Source organism: Bos indicus, chromosome 25 (genome assembly GCF_029378745.1).
Source record: "Bos indicus isolate NIAB-ARS_2022 breed Sahiwal x Tharparkar chromosome 25, NIAB-ARS_B.indTharparkar_mat_pri_1.0, whole genome shotgun sequence".
NCBI lineage: Eukaryota > Metazoa > Chordata > Mammalia > Artiodactyla > Bovidae > Bos > Bos indicus.
Genome location: NC_091784.1, coordinates 40,261,885 through 40,279,415, shown reverse-complemented (window position 1 = coordinate 40,279,415; position 17,531 = coordinate 40,261,885). Strand labels below are relative to the sequence as shown.

The 17,531-nt window shown below is 62.8% G+C and overlaps 1 protein-coding gene across 7 annotated transcripts in view; it reads right to left on the bottom strand.

Annotated features, from left to right (window-relative positions):
* Nucleotides 1-1,876: 1,876 nt before the first annotated feature.
* LOC109578577 (monocyte to macrophage differentiation factor 2) overlaps nt 1,877-17,531 on the bottom strand; it is a 123,855-nt gene continuing 108,200 nt past the window's right edge. For all 7 annotated transcript variants that reach the window (XM_070780261.1, XM_070780260.1, XM_070780263.1 and 4 more), the window contains 11 exons: nt 17,489-17,526; nt 12,921-13,081; nt 10,150-10,262; nt 9,426-9,663; nt 8,785-8,957; nt 5,160-5,310; nt 4,165-4,355; nt 3,713-4,064; nt 2,820-2,959; nt 2,577-2,716; nt 1,877-2,203 (listed from right to left, as the gene is read on the bottom strand). In XM_070780261.1, coding sequence (XP_070636362.1) covers nt 2,098-2,203; nt 2,577-2,716; nt 2,820-2,959; nt 3,713-4,064; nt 4,165-4,355; nt 5,160-5,310; nt 8,785-8,957; nt 9,426-9,663; nt 10,150-10,262; nt 12,921-13,081; nt 17,489-17,526 — 1,803 coding nt within the window. In that variant the 3' untranslated portion in view covers nt 1,877-2,097. The remainder of the gene's footprint in view (nt 2,204-2,576; nt 2,717-2,819; nt 2,960-3,712; nt 4,065-4,164; nt 4,356-5,159; nt 5,311-8,784; nt 8,958-9,425; nt 9,664-10,149; nt 10,263-12,920; nt 13,082-17,488; nt 17,527-17,531) is intronic.

The following is a 17,531-nucleotide window of genomic DNA, read 5'->3' as shown; positions in this document are numbered from 1 at the left end:
ACATGGGTTTTGGGGGGGATCTTGCTTGCTTCCTCACACTGAGCCAGGGCCCCTCCGCAGTGTCCCCTTACCACACTCTTCACAGGGTGGACTTTTGTGGCGGCTGAGTCTACTTCAACAACCAGAGTTCAATCCTGACTGCCGCCCAGGTGGAGGTGGCGATTACGCCCCATCCTGCCCTGGTCTCGTGTGGGGAGCGTGCGCCCACTCGTCGGCAGGGCCGGGCGGCCCACAGGGGATCCGCACCACACAGGTGGACGCTGCGGGCCTGGGAGCCTGGCCCAGCCACGGTGCAAGGTCAAGGTCAAGGTCTGCGTGCCTGCAGAGCGCTCACCTGAGGTCATGCCCACGCACAGAGAGGAGGGCAGTGGTGGCTTGCAGAGACTGGGTTCTGTGGGGTTTCCCAACGTCATCCTGGTGCTCACTTGCCCACAGACACAGAAAAGCACAGCCCCACCCGCTCCACACTCACCTGAAACAGGGAACGTGTTTGAGTGACTGTCGTGCCCAACTCCGATCCCACGGGCTCTGTCCATGAAATTCTCTAGGCAAGAATACTGGAGTGGGCAGCCATTCCCTTCAGTGGGGTAATAACAGTACCAGCCTCAAAGAACGGCCTAGGAGTGACCTGGGTACTTCCCCAAAGACAGGTGGCAGCCCACACTCCCTGCGAGAAGAGAAGCCCCGAGGTCTTCCCCCAGAACCGAGGGACCCTGCAGTGTGCAGGCGTCCCCAAGCCAAGCAGCACCACGGAGGTGGGGGGAGGTCGGTGGGCCTCAGGCCAGGTGCCAGCTCCCTGAACTTGTGCCCTTATTTCAATCTGGGGCTCTACGAGTTTCTTCTGGGTTCAAGCATACATTTTAAGTGGCTTTTTAAAAGTACATTTCATCCAGGCGTCCCTGGTGGCTCAGTGCCCCTGGCACCTGTGCTCTGCAACAAGAAGCTGCCACGGAAGCCCACGCACCCCCGCCAGAGAGCAGCCCCCTTCCCCGCAGAGAGCAGCCCCCGTTCCCCAGAGAGCAGCCTGGGCAGCGACCGAGACTGAGCACAGCCAAACATAAATTCAGGGAAAAAATGCATCTCATCCAGCACCTGGGCAGCTGCTTCAGGGCAGTCGGAATCCCAATGCCGACACAAGGCAGCCAGCAGGGCCACCCCACCCGCACCCCCCCGCCCCACTCTGCACTAACCAGGGTGCGGCAGGGAGTTCGTGGCACTTGAGGCCCGGGGCCTGGGACCCACCTGGGACTGGCTGGGCTGCTGCTCCCTGCAGGAGACTCCTTTCCACGTAGGCAGTGTGTCTACAGTGGACTGGCCAGGACCCCTCATCCCGAGTCTGCGTGCCCGTCAGAGGACACGGGCCCAGAGTCCGAACCCAGGCTCTGAGCCCAGTGAGGACGCAGCTGAACCTGAAAATGGTCAGCGCCTCACCTTGACACCAGCACTGACCTGTATGCAGCCCCACTGCTGGGGCAGGAGGCGGGCCAGACACCAGGCGGATGCCAGGCGAGGGGTGTGAGGCCTGGGGAGGCCTGGGCACCCAGAGTTGGTCAAGACTCCCGCTTTATAGCCTCCCGAGTTTCTAGACCATCTCTTCAGGACCGTGCTGATCGCGGCACCCCGAGCGCAAAGCCCACTCTGAGGGGTGGGCGGCTCTCGCACTCTCCCTCCATGGCAGGGGGCTGCCTGGCATGGCCAGCTCCTCGTCTGGGGCAGGGGGAAGGCAGACGCAGAGTTAGAGCCATCCCACCACCCCGGGGATCCCGTGTTGTCACCAGTCTCCCACGCTGGTGGGGACGGGAGCAGATCCGGGAGCCCCCATGGCCCCTCTGGGAACCAGCATGGTGCCCCCTAGATGCCATGCCCTGCCACCCTCTGGAATACGAAAGATAGTTTATTGAATCTATGTTTTTCCATTAAAACCTTCAAACATAAAAGCTCTGTAACAAACATCACAACGTTGTCTGTCATATAAATAGAACGTACACGCAGGGACTGCAGGTGTCCTGCTGGGGGTGCACCTGCGAGGAACAGCCTGGCAGGAGAGATGTGCCTGCGGGACCCAGGGGCAGGCGGGCGGCCCCCCGCGCAGGGTGCCTAGGGGGGCGGTGTGCGAAAGCGGACCTTCCTGGCTGTCTCCACGTCAGACTTGGCAACCAGAAATCGCATCTTCTTGCCCCCGTGTCGGATCAGATCCACCGCCCTGAAAGCAGCCAAGGGACGCGGCCGGTGTAGACGAGCCCGCCCAGTGAGGACTGGGCGCTTGTCCAGCGGGGGGCAGCCTCCCCCTGACTGCTGTCCCAAGGGGACAATCAGAGGCAGTAACCCTGAGCCCCCCGAGTGGGACGGAGCTTCAGGATCAGAGAGCCAGGGCACCCGCTGCCACTCTGGAGCCCAAGGCACCTGAGCCCCTGGGTGGGCACTGCGGTGGCATCAGGGTGAGTGAGGGAAGGAAGGGCAGGAGGCGACACTGCGCTGCACTTGCTCATCTCCAAAACGGGCAGTGACAGGGCCCGCTGCTGGGCTTTGAGGCGGCAGCCAGGCTCGTCCCCCGGGGCGGGGCGCGGGGCGGGTACCTCGGGTAGCTGACGCCTGCCAGGCTGCTGCCGTTCACCTCCAGGATGCGGTCTCCCAGCGCCAGCCGCCCGTCAGCTGCGGCGGGGCTGCCCGGGAGCAGGGTCTGGATGTAGAGCCCAGGGGCGCCCAGGGGCGTGTGCTGCAGGAGAGGAGCAGCCTCAGGGCTCCGTGGGCCCTCGTCCGCGGGGCCCCAGCACCGGCACCTCCATACCTCCCCAGCCGGGCCCAGGGCGGCCACTCACCATCCCGTCAATGAGGCCCATGCCCAGCCCCGAGGGGCCACGCTCCAGCTCCACCACGAACATGTAGCAGAAGTCATCGGTGCTGGAGCTGTGGCTGGACGGGGCCGGAGGGGGCTCGTCCTCCGGGGCCGCACAGTCTCCTGTAGAACCAGAAAGTGCGGCGGGCGGGTGAGGGGCGGCCACTCAGGCCTCTGTCCAGACTCCCCCCAGGTCCAGGACCCACGTCCGGCTCAGCTGCTGCAGAGGACACTTGCTCCTAAAGGTCCAGGGGAGACCCGCTGGGGCCGTCTGGGGGACGGGGGCAGGCCAGCCGCCTGGTGCTGCCGCAGGACTCCACCCCTCAGGAGGCTGAGCGGGGGCTCTGCGCGTTCTCACCCGCCTTCCTCCCCAGCCTCACCCCCCTCAGCGGTGAGCCCCGTCTGCCCGCCCCGAGCTGGGGCCCTGCTGCTCCCCACCCGGATGTCCCGTCCTCCCCACGGGGCCAGCCGTGCTGTGCACCTGAGCGGTGTCCTGCCTCAGGCGCACCCGTCCCGGTGACCCTGCTCGCGGGGCACCCACCCAGCTCGGCTGCACACCGAGGACTCGCCGAGGCTGCCCCTCAGCGCCCTCGGCCCGGCCAGCAGCCCGGCCAGCACCCAGGGCTCCGCCTCCCCCGTCCTCCCGACCCGCGGGCCTCGCACCAGCTCGGGGGCTGAACGCACACCAGCAGTCGTCCGTTCCACCACACTGCCCGAGCGCCCTCTCCGGCCCCCCCATCCTAGGGCCCATCTTGTGCTCCAGGGTGACAGGCGCTCAGGGGCGACGCTGACAGCCCAGCCAAACATGCCGCCCGACTCCGTGGGGGAAGGACCCTGAGGGAACCGCCGGGGCGCAGGGCAGGCTGGTGGGCTCACCTTCCCGGGAGGCGCCCCGCGGGCCGCCGGGCCCCGTCCTCCGCCCTTCCGGGAGCGCCCTCCTGCAGGCGCTGCTGCCTTCGGGCCAGTCGGGAGCCGCGGGGTCCAGGCCCAGCGGTGTGCCTGGGGGTGTGAGCAGGCACGACGGGTCCCCATGCGGGTCCACGGCCTGGAGGCCCCCATGGCTAGGGCAGCCGGGCGGCCTTCCTGGGACGCCCTGTGCCCAGGGACCCCCCACGGAAGAGAGAGGGTGCTCCAGGCCAGTCTCCTGGGCTCCCCCTGTGGGGTCCCTGGAAGCCAGGGGGCAGCTCTGGGCCTCAGGGTGGCCCTCGGGACTGGCATGGTGTAGGCCCTGGGGAGACAAGAGAGAATTCAGCCCCGAGCGGTGGACCTGAGAGGGAAACAGAGGGGCCCCCCGAGCCGCGGGCGCCCCGCTGCTGCGTCCCCGGCACCTGGAGGCCCTCAGGCCGGGTGGGCGCTCCACTGGGGCCGGGCTGGCTCCGCAGGCCGCACAGGAAGTGGCGGATGTAGAGGAGGTGCTGGTAGACACGGTCGTCCGGGCACTCTGTGTCCAGATCCACTTGGAAGCCCTCGCTCGGCAAGACAATGGGCGGGGGGTTTTCGTAGGACTCCAGGACCTCCTCTGGTGGGGGCAAGGGGCTGTGACCTCAGCCAGGAGGCGCTGCCTACAACCCGCCCGCCACCACCAGACCCCAGGGACCCGGGGGCGGGACCCAGGTCGGCCCAGCCCCAAGGGCCACCGGGATGACCCGAGCTCCGCCAGGGGGAACGTGCGCCCCACGCCCTCCCAGACGCCCCCGGCCCAGCACGTGCCCACACTGGGGGTGCCCACAGCCACACTGACTGCACCCCACACTGTCACCCGTGGGGCACGGCCCACCTGCCTGCTGGCCTCCGCACTGGGAATGGTGCTCTGACCCCCAGACAGAGCCCCCCCCCCGCCCGCCGCAGGCCTTCGACATGACCCAGTTCAAGGGGGTACTGTCCAGAGTCCAAGCCCAGGTGATAAGGGGGAGATGGGGTGAAGCCCCTTCTGTCTGCACCCCCACCCTTCACTGTCCGTCTCTGTGTCACACACTGCTCACGACGCGAGGGGCTCGGCTAACTCGTGAAGAGCACGTGCATGTATGTGCGTCTGTTCCCGTGTGCACGAGCGTGTGGGCACGGCAGGTGTGCCCAGAACCGCACTGTGTCGAGCTGCCCAGTGTGGACAGCCTGCCCCCTCCCTGGTGGCTGAGTGCTGGGCGAGGCCCCAAGGGGGGGCGGAGACCCGTTACCGAGCCCGGACCTCGGGGGCCAAGGGGAGCCCCAGCCCTGGGCCACCTTCCTCCTCGGGGGTCCTGCCCTGCCCCTACCCGGGGACTGGGGCGTCCAGGAGCCCACGGGCGATGCCCCAGCTCCCAGCGCCCCCACGGAGGGGCCTCACCTGACTTGAAGGCGGCAGGGCCGTCCTGGGCACCCGGCTCCCAGGCGCTCATGGGGCCCATGGCCGAGGCCAGCTGGTACTGAGTCAGCAGCCGGTGCAGCTGCGCGGGGCTCAGGGCGGGGAACGCGGCCCGCAGGCTCGCCCAGCTCATCTGCGACAAGAAGCGCTCCTGGTCAAAGGGCGCGGAGCCCACCCCACGCAAGGGGGGCCAGCCTGCCTTCTGGGGAGCCCCCAGGGGCCAGGCGGAGAGTGAGGTCTGCAAGGGGACCGGCTCTGGCTGTGACGGGGACCAGGGAGGGCTCCTGGGAACGCTCAGACCGCCCCTGCCTTCTGTGAGGGGAGCTTCCGGGGGACCCGGGGGCCCGGGGTGGGAGAGCACCCTCCAGCCACCAGGGCTCAGGACTCCAGGCGGGAGGCCCTGGTGGGGAACCTGGGTGGCAGCTATGTGTCCGCTCCTGAGAAGCGGGCTCCTCCCTGGGAGCCCGCGGGGGCATGTCGGTGCAGGTATTGGCCCCTTCGCTCTGCCTCTCTGGCCTCCTGCTGCTAGGAAGCGGGTGTCACTGACTGCCCTTTACCTTCCTCCTCTCTCCCTTTTTTGCTTCACTTCCCTGCCAACATCAGAGGCCTGGGCGGGGTCACGGGGGTCCTGAGCTGTGGGGGGGGTCGGCCCCTTCTTCACCGCACCCAGCGAGGCCTCGGCTGCTTCTCCAGGGAGGGAGTCAACGGTCGCCCGACAGCCAGGCACCTCCTTCCCATCTCACGGGCTCTGCTTTCTGGGAAATTCCCCAACTTCAACTTCCAACTCTGCTACCGAACTTTGCATCTCTGATGTCGCAGTTTTAACTTCCAAGAATTCTTTCTGTTCTCCCATTTACAGCATCCGGTCATTATGTTACGGATACTCTGCCTGCTTTTTACGAGAATGTCGACGGTTTTTTAAACAAGCTTCTTCTCCCTAAACAGCCTGTCTCGAGGGTGGCAAACGACGGTGCTGGGCGGTGAGTGACAGCCCGGGGCAGGACTGTGGGTGGCAAGGAGAAAGTCCACGGGGCTGCCTGCTGCCCAGCAGGGAAAGGGCCTGGCGGCCTCACCCCACCCAGTGACGACCGTGTCACGGCGCAAGTGACGGGGGCGGGCGGGCGAGCTGGCATCCTTGTCTCCGGCTGCTGTTGCAGCAAACGAGCTTGAACGTGGCGGCGAGAACAAGCCGTCTCACAGGTCTCGGGGTCAAACACTCACATGGTTCACACAGGGCTAGACGGAGGGTCGGGGGCTGTGTTCCCCGGAGGCTCCAGGGCAGGACCCACTCCGGCCGAGGGCTGCTCCTGAATCCCGGAGGTCGCTGCACGCCATGGCCCGTCTGCCGCCGCCTCCTCTCCTGTTTCTCTGACCCACTCTTCCGCCTCCTTTTCTTCCTTTTATGGAAGTATAGTTGATTTACAGTGCTCTGTTAATTGCTGGTATAAAGTAATTTTATACATACAGAATCATCCAGCTGTGACTTTCAGACTCTCTTCCATCACGGTTTATTGCAGGGTACTCAGTGTGGCTCCTTGCGCTGCACGGAGAATCCCTGTTTCCGTTTCGTGTAGAGTCGTTTGCATCTGTTAATCCCAAATCCCACTTCATCTCGTCTTCCCTTTCCCCTCTGGTGACCATAAGTTAGCTTTCTACGTCTGCAAGCCTGCTTCTGCTTTGTAAGTTCCTTCCTTCACATCTTACTTTAGATCCTGCACACAGGTGGTATCGCGTGGCATCTGTGCTTCTCTTTCCGACTTGCCTAGTGTGATACTCTCTGGCTGTCCCCACGTTGCTGCAAATACCATTATTCCATCCTTCCGAATGGCTCAGTGGTACCCAGCTGTACACAGGGGCCGCGCCTCCTTTGCCCATTCCTGTCTGTGGACACGCGGGTTGCTCCCGTGTCTTGGAGGTTGTAAACAGTGCTGCTGTGAGCACTGAGGTGCGTGCGTCTTTCTGAATTAAGAGTTCTCCAGCACCACAATTCAAAGTCATCAATTCTTCAACACTAAACCTCTATGGCCCAACTCTCATATTCATACATGACTACTAGAAAGACTGTAGGTTTGACTCTATGGACCTCCAGCTGGCAAAGTGATGTCTTTGCTTTTTAATATGCTGTCTAGGTTTGCCATAGCTTTTCTTCCTAAGAGCAAGCATCTTTTAATTTCGTGGCTGCAGTCACCATCCACAGTGCTTTTGGAGGCCAAGAAAATCTGCCACTATTTCCACTTTTTGCCCATCTATCTGCCATGAAGGGATGCCATAATCTTAGTTTTTTGAATGTTGAGTTTTAAGCCAAGTTTTTTACTCTCCTCTTTCACCTTCAAGAGGCTCTTTAGTTCTTCACTTTCTGCCATTAGAGTGGTATCATCTGTATATCTGAGGTTGTTGGTTATTTCTCCCAGCAATCTTAATTCCAGCTTGTGATTCAGCCAGCCTGGCATTTTGCATGATGTCTGCACACAAGCTAAATAAGCAGAGGGACGATATACAGCCTTAAAGCCCTCCAGTTAATTTCAAACCAGTCTGTTGTTCTATGTCCAGTTCTAACTGTTGCTTCTTGACCTGCTTACAGATTTCTCAGGAGGCAGGTCAGGTGGTCGGTATTCCCATCTCTTTCAGAATTTTCCGGTTTGTTGTGATCCACCCAGTCAAAGACTTTATTTAGCACAGTCAATGAAGCAGATGTTTTTCTGGAATTCCCTCACTTTTTCTATGATCCAACAGATATTGGCAACTCTGGTTCCTTTGCCTTTTCTAAACCTGGCTTGAACATCTGGAAGTTCTCAGGGCTGTTGAAGTCTAGCTTGAAGGATTTTTAACATTACGTTGCTACCATATGGATTAAGTGCTGAATCATATGGCAACTCTATTTTTAACTTTTGAGGATTCTCCACCCTGTTCTCCACAGTGGCTGCGCCAGCACAGGGGCTCCCTTTCCTCTACGCCCACGCCAGCTTTTCTTAGTTTTGGGCTTTTTAGCAACGGCCGTCCCGACAGGTGTGAGGTGATGCCACTCTGTAGTTCTGATTTGCATTTCGCTAATAATTAGCAACGTCGAGTATTTTTTCATGTGCCTTTTGGCCATCTGTATGTCTTTTTTGGAGAACTGTCTATTTAGGTCTTCTGCGTATTTTTGATCGGGCTATTTTTTGATACTGAGCTTTATGACCTGTTTGTAGATTTTGGAAATGAAGCCCTTGTCGGTCACATCGTTTACAAACATTTTCCCAGATTTAAGGACTCATGAGCTTAGATGGGGCTACCAGGTGACCGGCGTGACCGCCCCACCGCGGGGTCCCTCACCTCCACCTGTCAGCAGGGCCCCCGTGTCACTGCTGTAGGTCAGGGACGAGACACGGACGTGCTGGGCCGTCACCCTGCCTGCAGGGTAACAGCTGGGGACCAGGGGCTGCAGCTGGAGGAAGGTGCGCAACGCACTCCAGGTTTCCTGCCTGGAGAATCCCCATGGACAGGAGCCTGGTGGGCTACGGTCCGTGGGGTCCCGAACAGTCGGACAGGCTTGAGGCGCGCTTCGCCTGCCCGCAGGGACTTCGAGCTGCTGAGCCCGGAGCAACCAACGCCCCCCAGCCCCTCTCACCTGGATGAGCTGGGCACTGGGCGTGGCCAGCAGGTTGAGAGTGCAGGAAAGCTTCCGGAAGAAGCGCTCCCCCGCCTCTCCGAAGCCGGCGCTCCTGATCCACTCCAGGAGCTGCTGCAGGCGGGCGCAGGCCTGGACACCCCTGGGCCAGTGGAAGCAGCTCAAAGAGGGGCCTGGGGGAGAGATGGAGGGAGGGTGATGCGGAGCCCTCGCAGGGCACCCCCAAGGGAGACAAGCCCGGCAGCGCCCCAGGCCTCTGGACAGTCGGGAGACCTTCCATCACTTTCCCAGCTTCTCCACCTGCTTCCAGACCCCTGGGGGAGGTGGGAGGAGAACCCGTGGGCCGGCCCCACTCGCCCGGCCCCATGCCCCAGTGCTGCCTTGGCCAGAGATCCCGGCGGCCCTGAGCGTGGGCCAGGTGATGGAGGAGATCTGGGCGCCAGTGAGGCCGGGTCAAAGGTCACGCCAGTTCCCTGAGCCTGTTCCCTCCTCCCAGGGGCCTGGGGCAGAGTGGGGAAAGCAGGACCCAGGAAAGGCCAGAGGGCCCCCTGCACACGCTGCCGGGTGCCTGCCCGGGCCCCACGCAGCACGACGGCCTCCCCTGAGGACACGCGCGGCGCCAGGGGTGCGCCCGCCCTCACCCTTGTCCAGCAGCTGGTTGAGCAGCAGCGTGCCGGAGAAGAAGAAGAGGTAGGCCAGCACCTGCGCGGCGACCTCGGGGTGCACGTGCAGCCGCCGCAGCAGGTCCAGGGCGGCCTGGTACACGGCCACCACGCGGCGCAGCTCCTCGGGCAGCGGGGGCCCCGCGCTCCAGCTCTCCCGGCACTCCGACTGGAACGGGGGGCACTCCAGCAGGGCTGGGAGGCACACGTACAGGGCCTGGGGGCCAGAGGAAAGCGCTGCCGGCAGAGGCCCCAGGCCCGCCCGGCCACACCACGTGTCAGCCCCACAGGAGCCGCAGGGGTGCGGAGGCTCAGGAGAGCTCCCGCAGAGGCGCAGATGGCACAGGCGGCGGAGGGCCGGCAAAGGGGCCGGGACGGGTGGGGCCGCTGTTTCCCAGAGCAGCGAAACAGAGGGCTCAGGCCACGGGAGGGACAGCGAGCGAGGGGACAGAGCGGCCGGGGCGGAGGAACAGAGGGTGGGGCCGGGGGGCCTGAGGGTCGGGGGACAGAGGGCAGGGCCAGGGGGGCTGGAGGGGCTGAGGCCAAGGATTTGGGGGCTGGAGGGGCCGGGGGCCGGGCATGGGGGGATGGAGGACCGAGGGCGGGGGAACAGAGGGTGGGGCCGGGGGGCCGGGGGGCCGGAGGGGCCAAGGCCGGGGCCGGAGGGCCGGCGCTCAGGCCCCAGGCACACGTGGCGCGGTACCTTGGAGACGTAGTAGACGCACTGCTGGAAGGCGTACAGGACAACCTCCTCCAGCACCGCCATGGCCTCCTCGCTGGCCGTGAGGGCGCAGGAGAACAGGGACTCCTTGGAGCCTGCAGGAGAGCGGCACTGTCACCGGGGCGGGGGGTGCGGGGGCGGGGACGCCGATGGGAACCTTCCGGAACCACCCGTGGCCTGAGTGTTCCGCCCAACGCCTCCTCTTGGGCTTGGAGAACGAGATAACCCAAAGCCACGGGGCGGCCCACCTCTCCCGGGCCCCAGCGTCCGGAGGAGCTGGCTGAGGGCCGGGACCCAAGCCCCAGGCCTCCCGCCCGTGGACGCTGAGCCACTGTCGGCACAGCAGGCGCCCGCGAACAGGTCGATTCAGGACTCAGTCAGGACCCAGCACCCGTGACAGCAGATCCGGCCCCTGTCACTTCTCACTGGGACCCGGGTCAGAGGGCATGGCCAACACTCCTCCGGAGGCCGTCATTCGGGACAGTGGTGACGTGTTCCAAGACGAGCCCGTGGGGCCCCTGTGCGCCGCTGGCCCCCAGCACCCCGGTCACCCCACAGGAGCTGCACTGCCCCAGCACGGGGCAGAGGCCCCGGGCCCTCGGCACCTCAGGGCTCGGGTCCAGTGGGCAGCAGGCGGGTGGTGGGCAGGGCTTCCAGGCTGGGCAGTGGCCATGGTGGGGGTTTGAGGGTTCCAGGCAACTCCCCCTGGGAGGGGCTCCGGTAGAGCCAAGAGCCAGACTGGCCATGGGGTCCCCCAAAGCAGAGGCCCCAAAGGGTGGGGCCACCTGAGGGGCCTTTCAGACGAGGGCGCATAGTGCCCGGTGCCCTGGGGGCAGAGAAGGCCAGACAGGACCCCACCCCAGTCTGCACGCTCAGCCCGTTTCTCTCTACGAGGACAGGAGGCCGCCCGCACGGCTGTCCTCCCGCTGTGCGCCCTGCACCGCCTTCTAATTAGCGCACAGCGTGAACCCACGTCTGGCAATCTCCTCTCAGGGCAGGAGGGGGCCCAGCAATCAACTTGAGCCCTAAGCTGGGCCCCCGGGAGTACAGGGCTGGGGCCGCCAGTCAAACAGAGAGCAAGCGGTGTGAGTCCATCAGAGACCCGCCCAGCAGACCACGCCATCAAGGGCTCGGGCCCCAAGAACCCACCCGACCAGGAAGCCAGAGGCCTGCAGGGCCCCCCAGGGCCCATCCCAGAGCCTGGCCTGCAAGGTCTTATTTGAGAGCCTCCCTGGGCTTGAAACGGAGAGGGCCAGGGAGGGTTCAGGGAGGGCCTGAAACGTCAATACTCTGGCTGCCTGACGCGAAGAGCTGCCTCACTGGAAAAGACCCCGATGCTGGGAGAGACTGAAGGCAGGAGAAGGGGACGACACAGGATGAGATGGCTGGATGGCATCGCCGGCTCTATGGACATGGGTTTGGGTGGACTCTGGGAGTTGGTGATGGACAGGGAGGCCTGCCATGCTGCAGGCCACGGGGTCACAAAGAGTCGGACACGACCGAGTGACTGAACTGAACTGGGCTTCGGGGGAGAAGCCAGTGGGGCGATTTGAGGGCCCCAGGCCTGCGTCCTGCAGCCTCGGATGCCGCCCCTAGTCTGAGAAGGCGGACCTACACCCCTGCGTGGGCACCGGGGCTCTGGTGAGAGGACCTGATGGAGAGGCAGGGCTGAGGACAAGAGCACAACCCTGGGGCGGCCCCAGCAGATGCCCAGGAAGCCCCCGAAGCCCCTCTACCCACAGCGCAGGCTCTGCCGGGGCTTTCGACTAAGCCGACGCCCCCACGAGCCTGTCGGAGGGCCAGGAGCCCTGGCCGCCATCAACCGTGTCCTGAGCCCCTGGGCCCTGAGGACACCCCCCACATCTCAGATCTGAGGCAGAGCCTCCAAGCCTCACAGGAGAACTTTAAATGACTAACATAAACACCCCCAGAGGAGCTAACGTTTTATCTGCCCACATGAACAGGCTTTCTGGGTAAGAGCTTCAGGCAGAAAAGGGTGTTTGGGGAAGAAAAGCTCTCTCCAGCGCTCAGGACGTGACATCCTGCCCTAGCGCTCTTCCCACAGACGCTTCCTGCTGGAAGGCAGGCGGCCGGCACGTCCTCAACCTGCCCTCGGCGCCGGGCTGGTAGTGCTCCCCGCTTTCTGCAGCCCGGACGCCCCCAAGCCGTGTTTCCAGGGCTCAGGCCCTGCTGTGGCTGCCCCGGTCCCCAGGGTGGGCAGAGACTGGACCGCCTCTCCCAGCGTTAACTGGGCTACACATCTGGGCCTTGAACCAAAAATAACTCCCTCCTGAGAGCAGAGGGGGCGGAGTGCCCCCCCCCCAACCCCGCTGCCCCTATGAACGTCAGCCGGACTCGGGATCCCTCTGCAGGACACGATGTCTGAGATGATCGGACAGGAAGGGGTGCCGGTGGGACTCACCCGTGAACACAGCGCCCAGAGTCTGGGGGTTGGGTGGGGTCGGGGAGCCCTCCCATACGGCCCCCCTCGGAGGCCCTTTTTCACTGAGCGTCTTCAGCACTTCACACGAGTTTCATCAATTCTCCGACGCACAGTTTTAAGTTTCAGTCTCCAAGTTTCCCATCACACGCTCGTCTCTCTCGCAGGTAGCACGCCTCTCTCTGAAACTCTGCCACGTGTAGGAGGGGCCGTGGCTGGCAGAGGGCAGTGCCCGGGGAGGGACGTGTGGCACAGCCCTGCCCCACAGCAGAGCCCAGTGGGGCTGCGTGGCGGGGGCCGGCACACAGCTCACCTGTGACGTCCAGCTCCTCCTCCAGGCTCTGCATGTAGAGCGGGCACCTCTGCTGGACGAAGTAGAGCAGCTCCACCGAGTTGGACATCCAGAAGAGGATGTGCTGCAGGTCGGGGGCCAGGCCGGCCAAGGAGAAGCTGGCCGCGGACGGCGGCTCGGGGCTGCCGGACAGACACCCAGGGTCACCGGGAGGCTGGCCCCCCCAGGGCCGCCACACCCCGCCAGCGCCCCGCGTCAGGCTGGGCAGTTAGACTGAGACCCCTAATGGCGAGAGACGCGTCGCCCACAAACCTCAGGGGAGGAGCACCTGCGACCCCAGAGCAAAGGCCTCTGGTGGATTCGCCGTCTTCACACCTTCTCTCAGAATTAGGTCACGTGGGGAGGGGGGCTGCGACTGATCAGACAAGCAGCAGGGGTCACCCCTGGTCTTAAGGAGCCAGAGAGGAGCCCCGTGTTCTAAGCTAATAGCGGAACTAACAGGAAACGATGACATAACTGCTCGGCGGTGGGCAGACAAGGTCGGCTAAGCGCGGCAGGACAGGGAAGACGGTGGGGAGTCAACGGGTCGGGAGGACGGGTCACAGGTGTCACTGGAAGATTTAACCAACAGGAAACACCACTGGCTGCAGGTCGCTGACACACGGCTCAGCTCGGGCAGAGCCACTCATGTCCCCTGGGAGCCAGCGCAGGCGGGGCCCCCAGGCAGAGAGCAGGGTCCCATCACTCTCCTGGGGGCCGGTCCCCAGGCGGAGGGACCCAGCACCTCTCCCTTCCCCAGGGACACTGTGGACCGTGGGGCCCCCTGCCTCCACGGTCAGGCGGCTTCCGTCCATCTCAGGCCCTTCCTTCCGCATCTCCAGAGCCGGGACCTGGGGTCTGGGTCGCCGGCGCTGTGACAGACGCTCCCGTGCTGTCCTCACCAGCCCCCGTGGCCCCTCGTGTGAACAGCAGCCCTGTGTCTCTGTCTGGCTCCTCCCCCACGGCAAGCCCGGCTGGGAGACGTGTGTCCCAGGAGCATCCTACACTGGGTCCCTGACCACACCTGCCGAGGCTCCCACAGGCGAGCAGGGATCCGCGGACAAGCAAAGCAAGCCCCCTGGAGGTCCCCTGGGTCTGTCACGGGCGAGCGCAGCTACGCCTCTCCCTGGCGGGACTCCAGGCGCAAGGCAGGCTCGGCAGACATCGTGCAAAGACAGGCCAGCCCCGGCCCTTCGTCCTGCCAGGGGGCTTCCAGGAACCCAGCGCAGCTCGCAGACTCCGGCTGTCGTGGTGACCGTCATGCTGGGGGTGCTGGGGGTCAGACCACAGGCCCGGCCAGGAAGCGTCAGGAGGGCTGGGTCCCCTCTGAGCAGCTGGCCTGGGCCCGGGGCGCCCTTTCCCACATCCACCTCTCCTTGTTCTTCCTGCTGATCTGGCTTCTCCCCCGTCCTCCTCGCTGGTCTGAGTCATGCACACGTCTGTGCGCAGGCATGGAGTGCCGTGTCGTGGCTGCTGCTCAGCTGCTCAGGGCTGTGTCCGTGGACTGCAGCACAGCAGGCCTCCCTGTCCTTCACCTCTCCCGGACTTTGCTCAAACTCGTGTCCGTCGAGTCGGTGATGCCATCCAACCATCTCCTCCTCTGTCGGCCCCTTCTCCTCCCGCCTTCAATCTTCCTCAGGTCTTTTCCAGTGAGTTGGCTCTTCACAGCAGGTGGCCAAAGTACTGGAGCTTCAGCTTCAGTCCTTCTAGTGAGTATTCAGGGTTGATCTCCTTCATGATTGACTGGTTTGATCCTGCAATCCAAGAGACTCTCAAGGGTCTTCAACACCACAGTTCAAAAGCATCAATTCTTTGATGCTCAGCCTTCTTTATGGTTCAACTCTCACATCCATACATGACTACCGCACAACTATAGCATTGACTACATAGACCTTTATGTCACTAAAAAGGATTAATCTGTTTGTGCAGCCAAAGCTGCTTCAGTCGTGCCCTACTCTGTGTGACCTTATGGACTGCAGCCCGCCAGGCTCCTCTGTCCATGGGATTCTCCAGGCAAGAGTACTGGAGTGGGTGGCCATGCCGTCCTCCAGGGGATCTTCCCGACCCAGGGATCGAACCCATGTCTCTTGTCTCCTGCACTGGCAGGCGGGTTCTTTACCACTAGAGCCACCTGGGAAGCCCATTAATCTGCTTGTCAGAACCCAATTCTGTTTTGTTTCCACATGTATGGCCCTTCTCAATCTCACCCAGAACGCAGTGGGACAGACGTGCCTCCACATAGGAACAATCCACCAGCTAAGCCACGGCCACCAGTGGGGCTCTGGTGTTGGGTCCTGGTGTGGTCGGCCCCGAGGTCTGTGCCCCCGGCCAGCCCGGGAGGCGCTCTGGGGCCCCAAGGAGGCGCTGCAGCCTGGCCCACCGTCCAGGAGGGCCTGAGTGGGGCCAGGGCCAGAAAGGCACCGGCCACGGAGCAGAGACCGACCAGTGGGGTCAGATCAATAGAGAGGAGACCGCTCACAGAATGAAAAGGCGACCGACAGATGGGCGAGAGAATTTACAAACCGTGTGCCCGCTGAATGGGATGGGTCACCAGTACACACAAGGAACCCGTACAGTTCAAAAGCAAAAACCCTAATAACCCGATTACAGACGAGCTAAAGGTGTGAACAGGTGTGTCTCCAAGCAGACCGACAGCAGGAGCAGGAAAAGTCCTCAGCCTCCCTGACCACCAGGGAGACGCGGGTCAGACCACAGGGCGCAGCCACCTCACACCTGCCAGGTGTCCGCAGCGGGAAGACAAGAGACGGGACCTCTGGGGGCCCAGCGGTCATGAACCTGCCCTGCAGGGCAGGGGACACGGGTTCTACCCCCAGCCAGGGAACTAACCCCCACTTGCCGCAGAACCACTGAGCCCGCACACAACCAGGGCATCCGTGCGCCTCAGCCAAAGATCCCGCCAGATGCAACGAAGACCCTGCATGCAGCAACTGAGCCCTGATGCACCCAAACACATAAATCAGTACTTTTTTTAAAAAGACCTGACCCAGTGGGTGTCACAGAGCACGTGGAGAAACCGAACTCTTGTGCACCGCTGGTGGGGATGCGAACTGGCACAGCCGCTGTGGGACACAGCACGGAGGTTCCTCAAAAAAATAAACCCGAGCTTCCTTATGGCCCAGCAATCCCACGTCCGGGCCAGCGCTGCTCGGATGCCCACAAGCCCCACGGGGATTCTGTTCATCTCAGCCCAGCGGGAGCCTCGCTGCTCAGCCCCCGGCTCCCAGCTCCATCCCTCTAGGCCCCAACAACGATGTAGGAAGGAGGGGGCAATGATGCTTCCTCCTGCTCCCCTTACAGGACCTACCGCGGGTGGGCAGTACCCCGCAAGCATGACAGCATGCATGTGCTTTATAAATGAACCCTCCTCACTCGACATCTTCACACGAACAGTTCAGGTCAGTCCCTCAGTCAGGTCTTTGCAACCCCATGAACTGTGGCACACCAGGCTTCCCTGTCCATCACCAACTCCCAGAGCGTGCTCAAACTCATGTCCATCGCGTCAGTGATGCCATCCAACCATCTCATCCTCTGCTGTCCCCTTCTCCTCCCGCCTTCAATCTTTTCCAGCATCTGGATCTTTTCTAATGAGTCAGTTCTTCGAATCAAGTGGCCAAAATATTGGAGCTTCAGCCTCAGCATCAGTCCTTCCAGTGAACATTCAGGACCAATTTCCTTTAGGATGGACTGGTTGGATCTCCTTGCAGTCCAAGGGACTCTCAAGAGTCTTCTCCAACACCACTGTTCAAAAATATCGATTCTTCGGCGCTCAGCTTTCTTTGTAGTCCAACTCTCACATCCATACATGACCACTGGAAAAACCATAGCTTTGACTAAACAGACCTCTGTCAGCAAAGTGATGTCTCTGCCTTTTAATATGCTGTCTAGGTTGTCACGTGAATGGGGATGAGGCAAACCCCTGTGGACCGCAGTGTGATTTGTGGCCTCAGGAGCCCCGCATCCCTGACGTGCGGTGACCACACGCAGCCTCTGCTGTCGCCACGCGTCACGTTCCTCCAGGGGACGGGTGGCCGTGGCTTAGGCGCGTTTGTGAAGGCAGTTCCCTGCAGTGTCCGCTCATCTTGACCGCTAATGCCAAATGGTTTTCCCAACTCCTCCAGCATCAATTAAGAGTAGATACAGTGCTTCTGGTTGGAGAGCCAAGACCGACTGCCCCATCTAGACCCCAGAGGTGTTCGTTTCCCCAAAGAAGCCGGTTCACGTTAACACAGTCGTTACGGGAGCAAGTGAGGAGACAGCTTCCGAGAGGGTCGCGCCCACTCTGTCACATACTCCCCCGACACACAGTTCTGCAGGTGGTGACTGCAGACGTGGAGAGAGCCCCCCAGAAACAGAAAGACGCTTTAGGACGGACCGGCTGGACCTCCTTGCAGTCCAAGGGACTCTCAAGAGTCTTCAACACCACAGTTCATGGAAGCATAGAGCAGGCCCCAGTGGGGGTGGAGGGAGCTGGGTCTGAGCCCCTCGGGGAACCAGGGGCGGGGAGGGTACAATGACGGGGCCATACTTACAGGTGCGCCTGCTTCTCTGCCAGCTCTTTGGTTTTCTCCTACA